This window comes from Manis pentadactyla, chromosome 9, assembly GCF_030020395.1.
Source record: "Manis pentadactyla isolate mManPen7 chromosome 9, mManPen7.hap1, whole genome shotgun sequence".
NCBI lineage: Eukaryota > Metazoa > Chordata > Mammalia > Pholidota > Manidae > Manis > Manis pentadactyla.
Window position 1 is genome coordinate 94,054,363 of NC_080027.1, and position 14,788 is coordinate 94,069,150.

A 14,788-nucleotide genomic window follows, 5' to 3' on the forward strand; every position below is an offset into this window, starting at 1 on the left:
GTCTCCCTATGCACCCAGTGATGGAGAACCTCCTGCCACCAGTTGACAGATAGGAAGAAGGTGATTTTTAATGCCCTATAGATCACTTCTGGCACAAACAGTACATGAAAATTACAAGATTGTTCAAGTGTATCTTCAAGATGTTTGAAGTTAATTATTTGCAAAGGGAAAGATGGTAACTTCTTCATCTTTAGATTTATTAAAGGAATAACTCAGTGATTACTATTCTAAGATATACCACCTTGTACTGAATCAATATGTTTTCCTCTATCTCATAGATGATGTGATCTCATCCGGAACATTTAGGTTTGGGTAATGCAAATTACACACCAACCTGATCTAATAAATCTGGGAGTAGCATCTGAATTGCTAAAGTGCTGAAGCAATGAAAGTTTTCTTGGTAAGATGATTCTGATGTGGACAGGGTTTATCATTTCACATTAAACAAAGGTGAGCCTATTCAAACTACACACTTAATAAGAAATGCTGTAGGTTTGATTTCCCTCAACCTCAGTAGAGGTGATGGAGTAGTAGATGGAGCTGGTAGTTTTGAAGCTGATGGAACTGTGAGTTCATATAATGTGGAAAGTTACCTGTCCCAGTGATTGCCAGTCCAGACCAGCACTGCCAATGTAAACATGCTGTTTGTCCACGATCCAGAAGGAGGACTGAAGCCGGCCCTTGTTGTAGGCGGTCATGTTCATGTAGGTCACCTCGGCTCCTAGAGGGTTAAGGAGATCCTGGTCAGCCTCTGAGTTTGCAATCAGTCACTTACCAGGAGCAACCCTCACCTTTTGCACTGACTACAGCCAGCACTCAGGGAGGCCAAATAGTTACATGAGTTTGGGGCACAGCAGGCCCTAGGGAAGTTCCTCTGTTCCCAAAGGGAAGAATACAAATGACATAGGTGCACCATGCTTTGTTTTCTTTTTCTTTTGGAATAATTTTCCTACAACTTTGCAATCAATACAAGCACTAGTCCAGTTAAGTAGCAGAGCCCTCCTTGGCAACAAACTGGCCTTCTCACAGTTGCTATACGTTTTCACCATTTACCCGCTCTTGCTTTTAACTTCTTCATTCCCCCCTTCATTATTTAATGTGGATTTGCTCTTTCCGGCCTTTGTCACATAGTTATTAACTTAAGCAAGGATTACTCAAGCCTTGCAGAAATGCAACCTTGAATGGTTAACTAGGTCACTCAGACTATTGTTAAAACCAAAACATGCATTTTAAATCTGAATTTTACAACTCTTCTAAGCAGGATGTGTCATAATCAATTATCAAGCAGTTATGCATTGCTGCCTCAGGACAATGCATTTACAACTTCACAAAAAGAGCATATAGTCTATTCAATGCAAAGCCTTTTCAATAAATTTCTTCTAACCATCCATTTCTTTGAAAGAACAGGCCCATATGCACATACTGCATGAACTAAGCAGTCTGTCTTCAGACATTCAGTGTTAATTAATGAAGAGGCTGCATTCTGGCAGCTCACTTCATGGTTAGAATCCTCATTATCAGAGGAAGATGTCACATTGCAGGCATAAGGAATTGGCAACTAATGTTACTATCTTGGAGAACCAAGTTGACTACATATATATACACATTTTTAAGGGTGTGTATTTCCTAGAGCCTTCCTTGAGGGAGACTCTCCAGCATTAAATTTGCACACATCTGTCTCATATCCCATTTAGTGCAGCTAAGAACTTAGCTTCCTGCATCTCAGTTTTCTCTTCTATAAAATTGGGGTGAAATGAAAAGAACATGTAGCTTACAGAATTACTGTGAGCCCTAGGAGGGAAGTGCTCAGACATGTGAATGCAACTCCATTTTGGAACCACTCATCACAAGAGTAATTTTTGGTGAGCACTGTTGAGTCTAATCCACAATTAAAACTTTCTATGGCATTCTAAATGGAAGCTCTTTTATTTCTTAGTTCCAGAACTTCCATGTGACTTTTTAAAAATAGATTCTAGTTCCCTGGTGAAATTCTCCACATTATCTGTTTTCTTCAGCACACTTTTTTACAGTGATGGCAAAGTCCCTCTCTAGGATCTGGGCTTCTGGAGATTTGTTTCTTATGTCTTTTTTCTTCTCTTGAATTTGTTCCTGAGGCATGGCATACCTGGTAATTTCTGACTGAATAACACACACCGTATAGAAAAAATTCCCATTTTTGTCTCCTCACTCCAATGACTGATATACTATAGCAAGACCTAGATCTCTGCTTTCTGTTGGACCTTTGTTCCCACACATTTCATTAACAAATGCCTTAAAAGAGTTGGTAGTAAATACAGGGCTCATTCTATGGAATTTTCCTTCTCTCAGATCAGGATCCTCCAAGGACTGGATGCTTAAATTGCTCTCTGATACATTCAAACAACTTTCTGCATTTTATCCAGCTTTTATAGTTCTCTGTAGAAGGATTAATCTGAAACAGATTATTCCATCGAAGTTCTGCTCAGTGATTCTAAGGCTATTAAATCATTAAGTCCTCTTATTAGGAGGCTGTTTTATCTCTTATACTTTCAGAACCTCAGGCTAGAAAGTGAAGCAGTTCTCTTTGCTCCCCTTTGCCACTTTCAAACTATTCTTCCTTCATCTTTTGAAATCCCAAGCAACCTGAAGTTTGTGGCATTTGGCTGTATCTGCCATCACTACTGCTCCCTGTCCACCTCCTGGTTCTCTATCGATCATTAAAGACCCTAATTACTTGCTGTCTCTGTCCCTCATCCACCACTCCGGCATTGTCCCTGACTTGTACAACACAGGATGACTCAGTCAACACTGGCCCCTAACCTATCTTGCCCTCAGAACTCCACTGATCTTTTCTTTCCTTCTCTACAGTAATTCATTCCCATCTGTGGGTAAAATTGCAATATTTCCAGAATCTCTTGCTGGTTTTAGTGCATCTTCGGATCAACAGGTGTTTCCAAGGAGTGGGAGCAGTAGTCCATCTCTATATTAATAGGTAATTGCATGGGCAAGCAAGGGTTTATCTGGACCAGAGAGGCTGGGGGGAGGATTTGCTCGCTTCTGCCACAGCAGGACCTAGAGATACGAAATGACTGCTTGTAAGCAATAAACGAGTTTTAAACTTTATTTCTCCCTTTGACTGATTTCGGTTTCAAGATATTTTGCCCTGGGACTGCCTCTCCCTGGAGTTACACCATCATATCCTGGGCATTAGTGCCAGTAATTGTATATTTGAAATGTGCTTGTAAGATTCACAGTTTCTGAACTCTGCCTCTCTCCTTCCAGCTTAGTAGCATTAGGCCCCCACACTGACCTCACTGAGATTTCCAAATTGCTGCCCTTACGGCTTTCACTGCCCACCACACACTCGTGGTTTCTTTGCTCCTTGTCAGGTTTATATGTCAGGGTCATCCCTCTATAATATCTTTCTGGTAAAATCCCAAACTCAAATGAGTTCAACCTTTTGCCTTCCCTATACTTTAAGCTTCAGGTTGCTGGAGAAAACCTCACAGTCATGGTGATCTGTTTCAATTTATTTTTTGTTTTTAAAATTTTTATTAAGGTATGATTGATATACATTCTTATGAAGGTTTCACATGGAAAAACAATGTGGTTACTACATTTACCCATATTACCAAGTCCCCACCCATACCCCAATGCAGTCACTGTCCATCAGTGTAGTAAGATGCCACAGATCCACTATGTGCCTTCTCTGTGCTACACTGTTCTCCCCATGAACCCCCAAACCATGTGTACTAAACATAATACCCCTCAATTCCCTTCTCCCTCCCTCCCGACCCACCCTCCCACACCCCTCCCCTTTGGTAACCACTAGTTCATTCTTGGAGTCTCTAAGACTGCTGCCATTTTGTTCCTTCAGTTTTGCTTCATTGTTATACTCCACAAATCAGGGAAATCATTTGGTACTTGTCTTTCTCTGCCTGGCTTATTTCACTGAGCATAATGTCCTCCAGCTCCATCCATGTTGTTGCAAATGGTGGGATTGGTTTCTTTCTTATGGCCGAATAGTATTCCATTGTGTATATGTACCACATCTTGTTTATCCATTCATCTACTGATGAATGCTTATGTTGCTTCCATATCTTGGCTACTGTAAAAAGTGTTGTGATAAACATAGGGGTGCATATGTCTTTTTGAATCTGAGAAGTTGTACTCTTTGGGTAAATTCCAAGGAATGGGATTCTGCGGTCAAATGATATTTCTATTTTTAGTTTTTTGAGGAACTCCATACTGCTTTCCACAATGGTTGAACTAGCTTACATTCCCACCAGCAGTGTAGGAGGGTTCCCCTTTCTCCACATCCTCACCAGCATTTGTTGTTCTTAGTCTTTCGATGCTGGCCATCCTTACTGGTGTGAGGTGATATCTCATTGTGGTTTTAATTTGCATTTCCCTGATGATTAGTGATGTGGAGCATCTTTTCATGTGTCTGTTGGCCATCTGAATTTCTTCTTTGGAGGACAGTCTCTTCATATCCTCTGCCCATTTGTTAATCAGGTTATTTGCTTTTTGGGTGTTGAGGCATGTAAGTTCTTTATATATTTTGCATGTTAACCCCTTGTTGGATATGTCACTTACAAATATATTCTCCCATACTGTAGGATGACTTTTTGTTTTGTTGATGATGTCCTTTGCCATACAAAAATTTTTAGTTTGATGTAGTCCCATGAGTTCATTTTTGCTTTTGTTTCCCTTTCTCAAGGAGAAGGGTTGAGGAAGAGGTTGCCCATGCTTATATTCAGGAGATGTATGCCTATGTTGTCTTCTAAGAGTTTTATGGTTTCATGACTTACATTCAAGTCTTTTTTTTTTTTCTTAGATAATTATTTTTTATTGAAGGGTAGTTGACGCACAGTATTACATTACATTAGTTTCAAGTGTACAACACAGTGATAAAACATTTATATACATAATTCTAGGTTCCAGCTATCACCCTACCAAGCTGTTACAATATCTTGACTATATTCCTTATGCTATACATTACATCCTGGTTACTTATTTATTTTACCATTGGAAGTCTGTCTTTTTTTGTGTGTGTGTGTGAGGGCATCTCTCATATTTATTGATCAAATGGTTGTTAACGACAATAAAATTCTGTATAGGGGAGTCAATGCTCAATGCACAATCATTAATCCACCCCAAGCCTAATTTTCGTCAGTCTCCAATCTTCTGAGGCATAACAAACAAGTTCTTACATGGAGAACAAATTCTTACATAATGAATAAGTTACATAGTGAACAGTACAAGGGCAGTCATCACAGAAACTTTCGGTTTTGCTCATGCATTATGAACTATAAACAGTCAGTTCAAATATGAATACTCTGGTTAGCCAGAGACGGGTAAGATTCCTCAAGGGAGGAACAACCTAAGACAGGCACAGTCGCAGGGGGGCCATCAGGTGAGAAATTGGGGATCAACAGAGGTGAGGCTTAGAACCTCACCCCCCCTGTTCTGAGAGAAATCTTCTGCATATGTGGATGTTTTATTGCCCTGGTCTAGCTTGGATTAACACATAGTCTACAGGCACACACCTGATCATCTACATTTGCTCTCTTACAACACTAAACTATGTTTTCTACCTTTATCTTGTATCTACCTACCACTTCAGCATTTTATTAAAAATAATAATAATAAAGAGAGAAATGTGGTATCCACATATAAATCAAGTATAAAAACCAAATGAGTATTCATATTTGAACTGACTGTTTAGAGTTCATAATGCATGAGCAAAACCGAAAGTTTCTGTGATGACTGCCCTTGTACTGTTCACTATGTAACTTATTCATTATGTAAGAATTTGTTCTCCATGTAAGAACTTGTTTGTTATGCCTCAGAAGATTGGAGACTGATGAAAATTAGGCTTGGGGTGGATTAATGATTGTGCATTGAGCACTGACTCCCCTATACAGAATTTTATTGTCGTTAACAACCATTTGATCAATAAATATGAGAGATGCCCTCACAAAAAAAAAAAGGACAGACTTCCAATGGTAAAATAAATAAGTAACCGGGATGTAATGTATAGCATAAGGAATATAGTCAAGATATTGTAACAGCTTGGTAGGGTGATAGCTGGAACCTAGAATTATGTATATAAATGTTCTACCACTGTGTTGTACACTTGAAACTAATGTAATGTAATACTGTGCGTCAACTACCCTTCAATAAAAAATAATTATTTAAAAAAAAAATATGAATACGCATTTGATTTTTATACTTGATTTATATGTGGATACCACATTTCTCTCTTTAATATTATTATTTGTAATAAAATGCTGAAGTGGTAGGTAGATACAAGATAAAGGTAGAAAACATAGTTTAGTGTTGTAAGAGAGCAAATGTAGATGATCAGGTGTGTGCCTGTAGACTATGTGTTAATCCAAGCTAGACAAGGGCAATAAAACATCCACGTATGCAGAAGATTTCTCTCAGAACGGGGAGGTGAGGTTCATAGCCTCACCTCTGTTGATCCCCAATTTCTCACCTGATGACCCCCCTGCGACTGTGCCTGTCTTAGGTTGTTCCTCCCTTGAGGAATCTTACCCGTCTCTGGCTAACCAGTCATCTTCCGGGGCCATACAGGGAAATGTAAAGTTGGTAAGTGAGAGAGAAGCCTTATTGTTCGAAATGGTTAGCTTTTTATTTCTTTGCATATTTATGCCCTGTAGCTTCTATGCCCAGAATTTGTCCTGAGGTATCTTTACCACTTGGAAGAATTATGATACTCGGTAAATTTGATATGAGGCACGAATTCTATTTAAGGGTTGTAATTAGGAAGGAAGAAGAAAAGCTATAGAAGTAGCAGGCAGAAGAAAACATGGGAAGATCGATTATTTCTTTGACATATCTTTTTGTAGAGTAACGTCAGCATGGATAGGTTTTAAGCTACTACTTAAATTGTGCGCACACATTAATATAATAGGAGTATAGTTACATAACCAAAGCATATCTGTAATTACCAGCCATCTCCAGTGAAACCAAGAAAACCAGTTAGGCACCTTAGGCATTTGTGAAAACTTATCTATGATATGGTGGATATTGTCCAACTGAACTTGAACAGTCTGAGAGAAATCAGACAAATTAAAACAGCCCATTCCTGGGGACTGTTCACATGCCATATGTTCTTTTAACACTAAATAGTCTGTAGTTGTAAGATTTTGGAGCACTACAATTTGGACTTCTCCTAATTCTTGGTTGAGTTCCAACAGTATAGACCCAGTCAAATTTGTTGTTTTACTGAATGCACAGGCCAGCTTAGATATCTCCTTCATTCCCCTGGCAAGTCCAGGAGCTGGTGGGATGAGTGCATCTATAGCTGTAGCAGTGCGTGGATCTTTGTTGGGGTTTCTTGATGATCATCTTCTGGCATGAGTCTTCCAGAGAGTGCTGATGTTGGAAGTTCTCTTTCATATCGTATCTTAGTTCATTTTCGGGGTAGCCCAATTAGGCTTTGATCTTCTGTATAAACGCAAACAGACCCTTTGCCTACACTTGTATATGCCCTTTATACCCTTGTGTAGAACTCATTGGAGGTTACCACACAGGAACTGCCCTTTTTTTTTTTGTTTTTTGGTATCACTAATCTACACTTACATGATGAATATTATGTTTACTAGGCTCTCACCTATACCAGGTCCCCCTATAAACCCCTTTACAGTCACTGTCCATCAACATAGCAAAATGTTGTAGAATCCCTACTTGCCTTCTCTGTGTTGTACAGCCCTCCCTTTTCTCCTCCCCCCCATGCCTGCTACTCTTAATACCCCCCTACATCTCCCCCCCCTTATCCCTCCCTACCCACCCATCCTCCCCAGTCCCTTTCCCTTTGGTACCTGTTAGTCCATTCTTGAGTTCTGTGATTCTGCTGCTGTTTTGTTCCTTCAGTTTTTCCTTTGTTCTTATATTCCACAGATAAGTGAAATCATTTGGTATTTCTCTTTCTCCCCTAGGCTTGTTTCACTGAGCATAATACCCTCCAGCTCCATCCATGTTGCTGCAAATGGTTGGATTTGCCCTTTTCTTATGGCTGAGTAGTATTCCATTGTGTATATGTACCACATCTTCTTTATCCATTCATCTATCGATGGACATTTAGGTTGCTTCCAATTCTTGGCTATTGTAAATAGTGCTGCGATAAACATAGGGGTGCACTGATCTTTCTCATACTTGATTGCTGCATTCTTAGGGTAAATTCCTAGGAGTGCAATTCCTGGGTCAAATGGTAAGTCTGTTTTGAGCATTTTGATGTACCTCCATACTGCTTTCCACAATGGTTGAACAAGTTTACATTCCCACCAGCAGTGTAGGAGGGTTCCCGTTTCTCCACAGCCTCGCCAACATTTGTTGTTCTCTGTCTTTTGGATGGCAGACATACTTACTGGTGTGGGGTGATACCTCATTGTAGTTTTAATTTGCATTTCTCTGATAATTAGCGATGTGGAGCATCTTTTCATGTGTCTGTTGGCCATCTGTATTTCTTTTTTGGAGAACTGTCTGTTCAGTTCCTCTGCCCATTTTTTAATTGGGTTATTTGTTTTTTGTTTGTTGAGGCGTGTGAGCTCTTTATATATTCTGGACGTCAAGCCTTTATCGGATGTGTCATTTTCAAATATATTCTCCCATACTGTAGGAAACCTTTTTGTTCTATTGATGGTGTCTTTTGCTGTACAGAAGCTTTTCAGCTTAATATAGTCCCACTTACTCATTTTTGCTGTTGTTTTCCTTGCCCGGGGAGATATGTTCAAGAAGAGGTCACTCATGTTTATGTCTAAGAGGTTTTCGCCTATGTTTTCTTCCAAGAGTTTAATGGTTTCATGACTTATATTCAGGTCTTTGATCCATTTTGAGTTTACTTTTGTATATGGGGTTAGACAATGGTCCAGTTTCATTCTCCTACATGTAGCTGTCCACTTTTGCCAGCACCACCTGTTGAAGAGACTGTCATTTCGCCATTGTATGTCCATGGCTCCTTTATCAAATATTAATTGACCATATATGTCTGGGTTAATATCTGGATTCTCTAGTCTGTTCCATTGGTCTGTGGCTCTGTTTTTGTGCCAGTTCCAAATTGTCTTGATTACTATGGCTTTATAGTAGAGCTTGAAGTTGGGGAGTGAGATCCCCCTACTTTATTCTTCTTTCTCAGGATTGCTTTGGCTATTCGGGGTCTTTGGTGTTTCCATATGAATTTTTGAATTATTTATTCCAGTTCATTGAAGAATGTTGCTGGTAGTTTCATAGGGATTGCATCAAATCTGTATATTGCTTTGGGCAGGATGGCCATTTTGATGATATTAATTCTTCCTAGCCACGAGCATGGGATGAGTTTCCATCTGTTAGTGTCCCCTTTAATTTATCTTAAGAGTGACTTGTAGTTTTCAGAGTATAAGTCTTTCACTTCTTTGGTTAGGTTTATTCCTAGGTATTTTATTTTTTTGATGCAATTGTGAATGGAGTTGTTTTCCTGATTTCTCTTTCTGTTGGTTCATTGTTAGTATATAGGAAAGCCACAGATTTCTGTGTTTTGATTTTGTATCCTGCAACTTTGCTGTATTCCGATATCAGTTCTAGTAGTTTTGCGGTGGAGTCTTTAGGATTTTTTATGTACAGTATCATGTCATCTGCAAATAGTGACAGTTTAACTTCTTCTTTACCAATCTGGATTCCTTGTATTTCTTTGTTTTGTCTGATTGCTGTGGCTAGGACCTCCAGTACTATGTTAAATAACAGTGGAGAGAGTGGGCATCCCTGTCTAGTTCCCGATCTCAGAGGAAATGCTTTCAGCTTCTCGCTGTTCAATATAATGTTGGCTGTGGGTTTATCATAGATGGCCTTTATTATGTTGAGGTACTTGCCCTCTATTCCCATTTTGCTGAGAGTTTTTATCATGAACGGATGTTGAACTTTGTCAAATGCTTTTTCAGCATCTATGGAGATGATCATGTGGTTTTTGTCTTTCTTTTTGTTGATGTGGTGGATGATGTTGATGGACTTTCGAATGTTGTACCATCCTTGCATCCCTGGGATGAATCCCACTTGGTCATGGTGTATGATCCTTTTGATGTATTTTTGAATTCGGTTTGATAATATTTTGTTGAGTATTTTTGCATCTACGTTCATCAGGGATATTGGTCTGTAGTTTTCTTTTTTGGTGGGGTCTTTGCCTGGTTTTGGTATTAGGGTGATGTTAGCTTCATAGAATGAGTTTGGGAGTATCCCCTCCTCCTCTATTTTTTGGAAAACTTTAAGGAGAATGGGTATTATGTCTTCCCTGTATGTCTGATAAAATTCCAAGGTAAATCCATCTGGCCCGGGGGTTTTGTTCTTTGGTAGTTTTTTGATTACCGCTTCAATTTCATTGCTGGTAATTGGTCTGTTTAGATTTTCTGTTTCTTCCTGGGTCAATCTTGGAATGTTGTATTTTTCTAGGAAGTTGTCCATTTCTCCTAGGTTTCCCAGCTTGTTAGCATATACGTTTTCATAGTATTCTCTAATAATTCTTTGTATTTCTGTGGGGTCCGTCGTAATTTTTCCTTTCTCGTTTCTGATACTGTTGATTTGTGTTGACTCTCTTTTCTTCTTAATAAGTCTGGCTAGAGGCTTATCTATTTTGTTTATTTTCTCGAAGAACCAGCTCTTGGTTTCATTGATTTTTGCTATTGTTTTATTCTTCTCAATTTTATTTATTTCTTCTCTGATCTTTATTATGTCCCTCCTTCTGCTGACCTTAGGCCTCATCTGTTCTTCTTTTTCCAATTTTGATAATTGTGACATTAGACCATTCATTTGGGATTGCTCTTCCTTTTTTAAATATGCTTGGATTGCTATATACTTTCCTCTTAAGACTGCTTTTGCTGTGTCCCACAGAAGTTGGGGCTTAGTGTTGTTGTTGTCATTTGTTTCCATATATTGCTGGATCTCCATTTTGATTTGGTCATTGATCCATTCATTATTTAGGAGCGTGTTGTTAAGCCTCCATGTGTTTGTGAGCCTCTTTGCTTTCTTTGTACAGTTTATTTCTAGTTTTATGCCTTTGTGGTCTGAAAAGTTGGTTGGTAGGATTTCAATCTTTTGGAATTTTCTGAGGCTCTTTTTGTGGCCTAGTATGTGGTCTATTCTGGAGAATGTTCCATGTGCACTTGAGAAGAATGTATATCCCGCTGCTTTTGGATGTAGAGTTCTATAGGTGTCTATTAGGTCCATCTGCTCTACTGTGTTGTTCAGTGCTTCCGTGTCCTTACTTATTTTCTGCCCAGTGGATCTATCCTTTGGGGTGAGTGGTGTGTTGACGTCTCCTAGAATGAATGCATTGCAGTCTATATCCCCCTTTAGTTCTGTTAGTATTTGTTTCACATATGCTGGTGCTCCTGTGTTGGGTGCATATATATTTAGAATGGTTATATCCTCTTGTTTGACTGAGCCCTTTATCATTATGTAGTGTCCTTCTTTATCTCTTGTTACTTTCTTTGTTTTGAAGTCTATTTTGTCTGATATTAGTACTGCAACCCCTGCTTTCTTCTCGCTGTTGTTTGCTTGAAATATGTTTTTCCATCCCTTGACTTTTAGTCTGTACATGTCTTTGGGTTTGAGGTGAGTTTCTTGTAAGCAGCATATAGATGGGTCTTGCTTTTTTATCCATTCTGTTACTCTGTGTCTTTTGATTGGTGCATTCAACCCATTAACATTTAGGGTGACTATTGAAAGATATGTACTTTTTGCCATTGCAGGCTTTAAATTCGTGGTTACCAAATGTTCAAGGTTAGCCTCTTTAGTACCTTATTGCCTAACTTAGCTCGCTTATTGAGCTGTTATATACACTGTCTGGAGATTCTTTTCTTCTCTCCCTTCTTGGTCCTCTTCCTCGATTCTTCATATGTTGGGTGTTTTGTGCTGTGCTCTTTCTAGGAGTGCTCCCATCTAGAGCAGTCCCTGTAAGATGTTCTGTAGAGGTGGTTTGTGGAAAGCAAATTCCCTCAGCTTTTGTTTGTCTGGGAATTGTTTAATCCCACCGTTATATTTGAATGATACTCGTGCTGGATACAGTATCCTTGGTTCAAGGCCCTTCTGTTTCATTGTATTAAATATATCATGCCATTCTCTTCTGGCCTGTAGGGTTTCTGTTGAGAAATCTGATGTCAGCCTGATGGGTTTCCCTTTATAGGTGAACTTTTTCTCTCTAGCTGCCTTTAACACTCTTTCCTTGTCCTTGATCTTTGCCATTTTAATTATTATGTGTCTTGGTGTTGTCCTTCTTGGATCCTTTCTGTTGGGGGTTCTGTGTATTTCCGTGGTCTGTTCGATTATTTCCTCCCCCAGTTTGGGGAAGTTTTTAGCAATTATTTCTTCTAAGATACTTTCCATCTCTTTTCCTCTCTCTTCTTCTTCTGGACCCCTATAATACGGATATTGTTCCTTTTGGATTGGTCACACAGTTCTCTTAATATTGTTTCATTCCTGGAGATCCTTTTGTCTCTCTCTATGTCAGCTTCTATGCGTTCCTGTTCTCTCACTTCAATTCCATCAATGGCCTCTTGCATTCTATCCATTCTGCTTATAAACCCTTCCAGAGTTTGTTTCATTTCTGCGATCTCCTTTCTGGCATCTGTGATCTCCCTCTGGACTTCATCCCATTTCTCTTGCGTATTTCTCTGCATCTCTGTCAGCATGTTTATGATTCTTATTTTGAATTCTTTTTCTGGAAGACTGGTTAGGTCTGTCTCCTTCTCTGGTATTGTCTCTGTGATCTTTGTCTACCTGTAGCTTTGCCTTTTCATGGTGATACAAATAGTTTGCAGAGCTGGGACGAGTGACGGCTGGAAGGTCTTCCCTTCTTGTTGTTTTGTGGCCCTACTCTCCTGAGAGAACAGCGACCTCTAGTGGCTTGTGCTGCGTAGCTGCGTGCCAACAGGGTTTCTGCTTCCTGCCCGGGTGCTATGGAGTTAATCTCCGCTGTTGCTGTGGGCGTGGCCTGGCTCGGGCAGCTACTCCAAAATTGTGGAGTTGCGTTGGAGCAGGAGTGGCTGGGAGGCTATTTATCTCCGTAAGGGGCCTCCCTGCTCCCTGCAGCCCAGGGGTTAGGGTGCCCAGAGATACCCGGATTCCCTAGCTCTGGATTAAGTGTCCCGCCCTGCTCCTTTAAGACTTCCAAAAAGCACCTGCCAAAACAAAACAACGACCACCAAAAAAAAAGAAAAAAAAATTTTTTTTAATTAAAAAAAAAAATTTTTTTTAATTAAAAAAAAAAAGGTGGTCGCTCGTTTTTCTTTATTCTACGGTGCCAGCTTCAGGCCTCTGCTCACCGTTCTTGCTGCCCTGTTTCCCTAGTATTGGGGTCCCTATCCCTTTAAGACTTCCAAAAAGCGCTCGCCAAAACAAAACAGCAAAAAAGCAAAAAAAAAAAAAAAGGTCGCGCGCTTTTCTTATGTCCTCCGACACCCGGCCTCCAGTGCCCGCTCACTGTTCTTGCTGCCCTGTTTTCCTCGTATCGAGGGCCCTGCACTCTGGCCCGGATGGCGGGGGCTGGGTGTTTGGCAGTCCTGGGCTCCGTCTCCCTCCTGCTCTGCCTATTCTTCTCCCACCGGGAGTTGGGGGGAGGCGCGCTCGGCTCCCGCCGGGCCGGGGCTTGTATCTTACCCCCTTTGCGAGTTGCTGGGTTATCTCAGGTGCGGATGTGGTCTGGATATTGTCCTGTGTCCTCTGGTCTTTATTCTAGGAAGGGTTGTCTTTGTTATATTTTCATAGATGTATGTTGTTTTGGGTGGAGATTTCCGATGCTCTACTCACGCCGCCATCTTCCGCCCCTCACATTCAAGTCTTTAATCCGTTTCTAGTTTACTTTTGTGTATGGGGTTAAACAATAATCGTTTCATTTTTGTGCATGTAGCTGTCCAGTTTTGGCAACACCAGCTGTTGAAGAGACTTCATTTCCCCATTGTATGTCCATGGCTCCTTTATCATATATTAATTGACCATATATGGTTGGGTTTATATCAGGGCTTTCTAGTCTGTTCCATTGGTCTATGGGTCTGTTCTTGTGCCAGTACAAATTGTCTTGATTACTGTGGCTTTGTAGTAGAGCTTGAAGTTGGGGAGTGTAATTCCCCCTGCTTTATTCTTCCTTCCCAGGATTGCTTTGGCTATTCGAGGTCTTTTATGGTTCCATATAAATTTTAGGAGAATTTTCTCTAGTTAGTTGAAGAATACTGCTGGTATTTTGATAGGAATTGCATTACATCTATAGATTGCTTTAGGTAGGATGACCATTTGAAAATATTAATTCTTCCTATCCATGAGCACAGGATGTGTTTCCATTTATTGGTATCTTCTTTAATTTCTCTTAAGAGTGTCTTGTAGTTTTCAGAGTATAAGTGTTTCACTTTCTTGGTTAGGTTTATTCCTAGGTATTTCATTCTTTTTGATGCAACTGTGAATGGAATTGTTTTCCTGATTTCTCTCTCTACTAGTTCACTGTTAGTGCATAGGAATGCCACAGATTTCTGTGTATTAATTTTGTATACTGCAACTTTGCTGAATTCAGATATTAGATCTAATAGTTTTGGAGTGGATTCTTTAGGGTTTTTTATGTACAATATCATGTCTTCTGCAAACAGGGACAGTTTAACTTCTTCCTTGCCAATCTGGATGCCTTTTATTTCTTTGTGTTGTCTGATTGCCATGGCTAGGACCTCCAGTACTGTGTTAAGTAACAGTGGGGAGAGTGGGCAACCTTGTCTTGTTCCTGATCTTAAAAGAAAAGCTTTCAGTTTCTCACTGTCACGTATAATGTTGGCTG

At 39.9% G+C, this 14,788-nt stretch overlaps 1 protein-coding gene across 7 annotated transcripts in view; it reads right to left on the reverse strand.

The window, feature by feature from the left end:
* The window catches only part of PLD5 (phospholipase D family member 5), a 406,964-nt gene that overhangs the window by 132,396 nt on the left and 259,780 nt on the right, over positions 1 to 14,788 (reverse strand). For all 7 annotated transcript variants that reach the window (XM_057507828.1, XM_057507829.1, XM_057507830.1 and 4 more), the window contains one exon: positions 594 to 721. In XM_057507828.1, the coding sequence (XP_057363811.1) occupies positions 594 to 721 (128 nt within the window). The remainder of the gene's footprint in view (positions 1 to 593; positions 722 to 14,788) is intronic.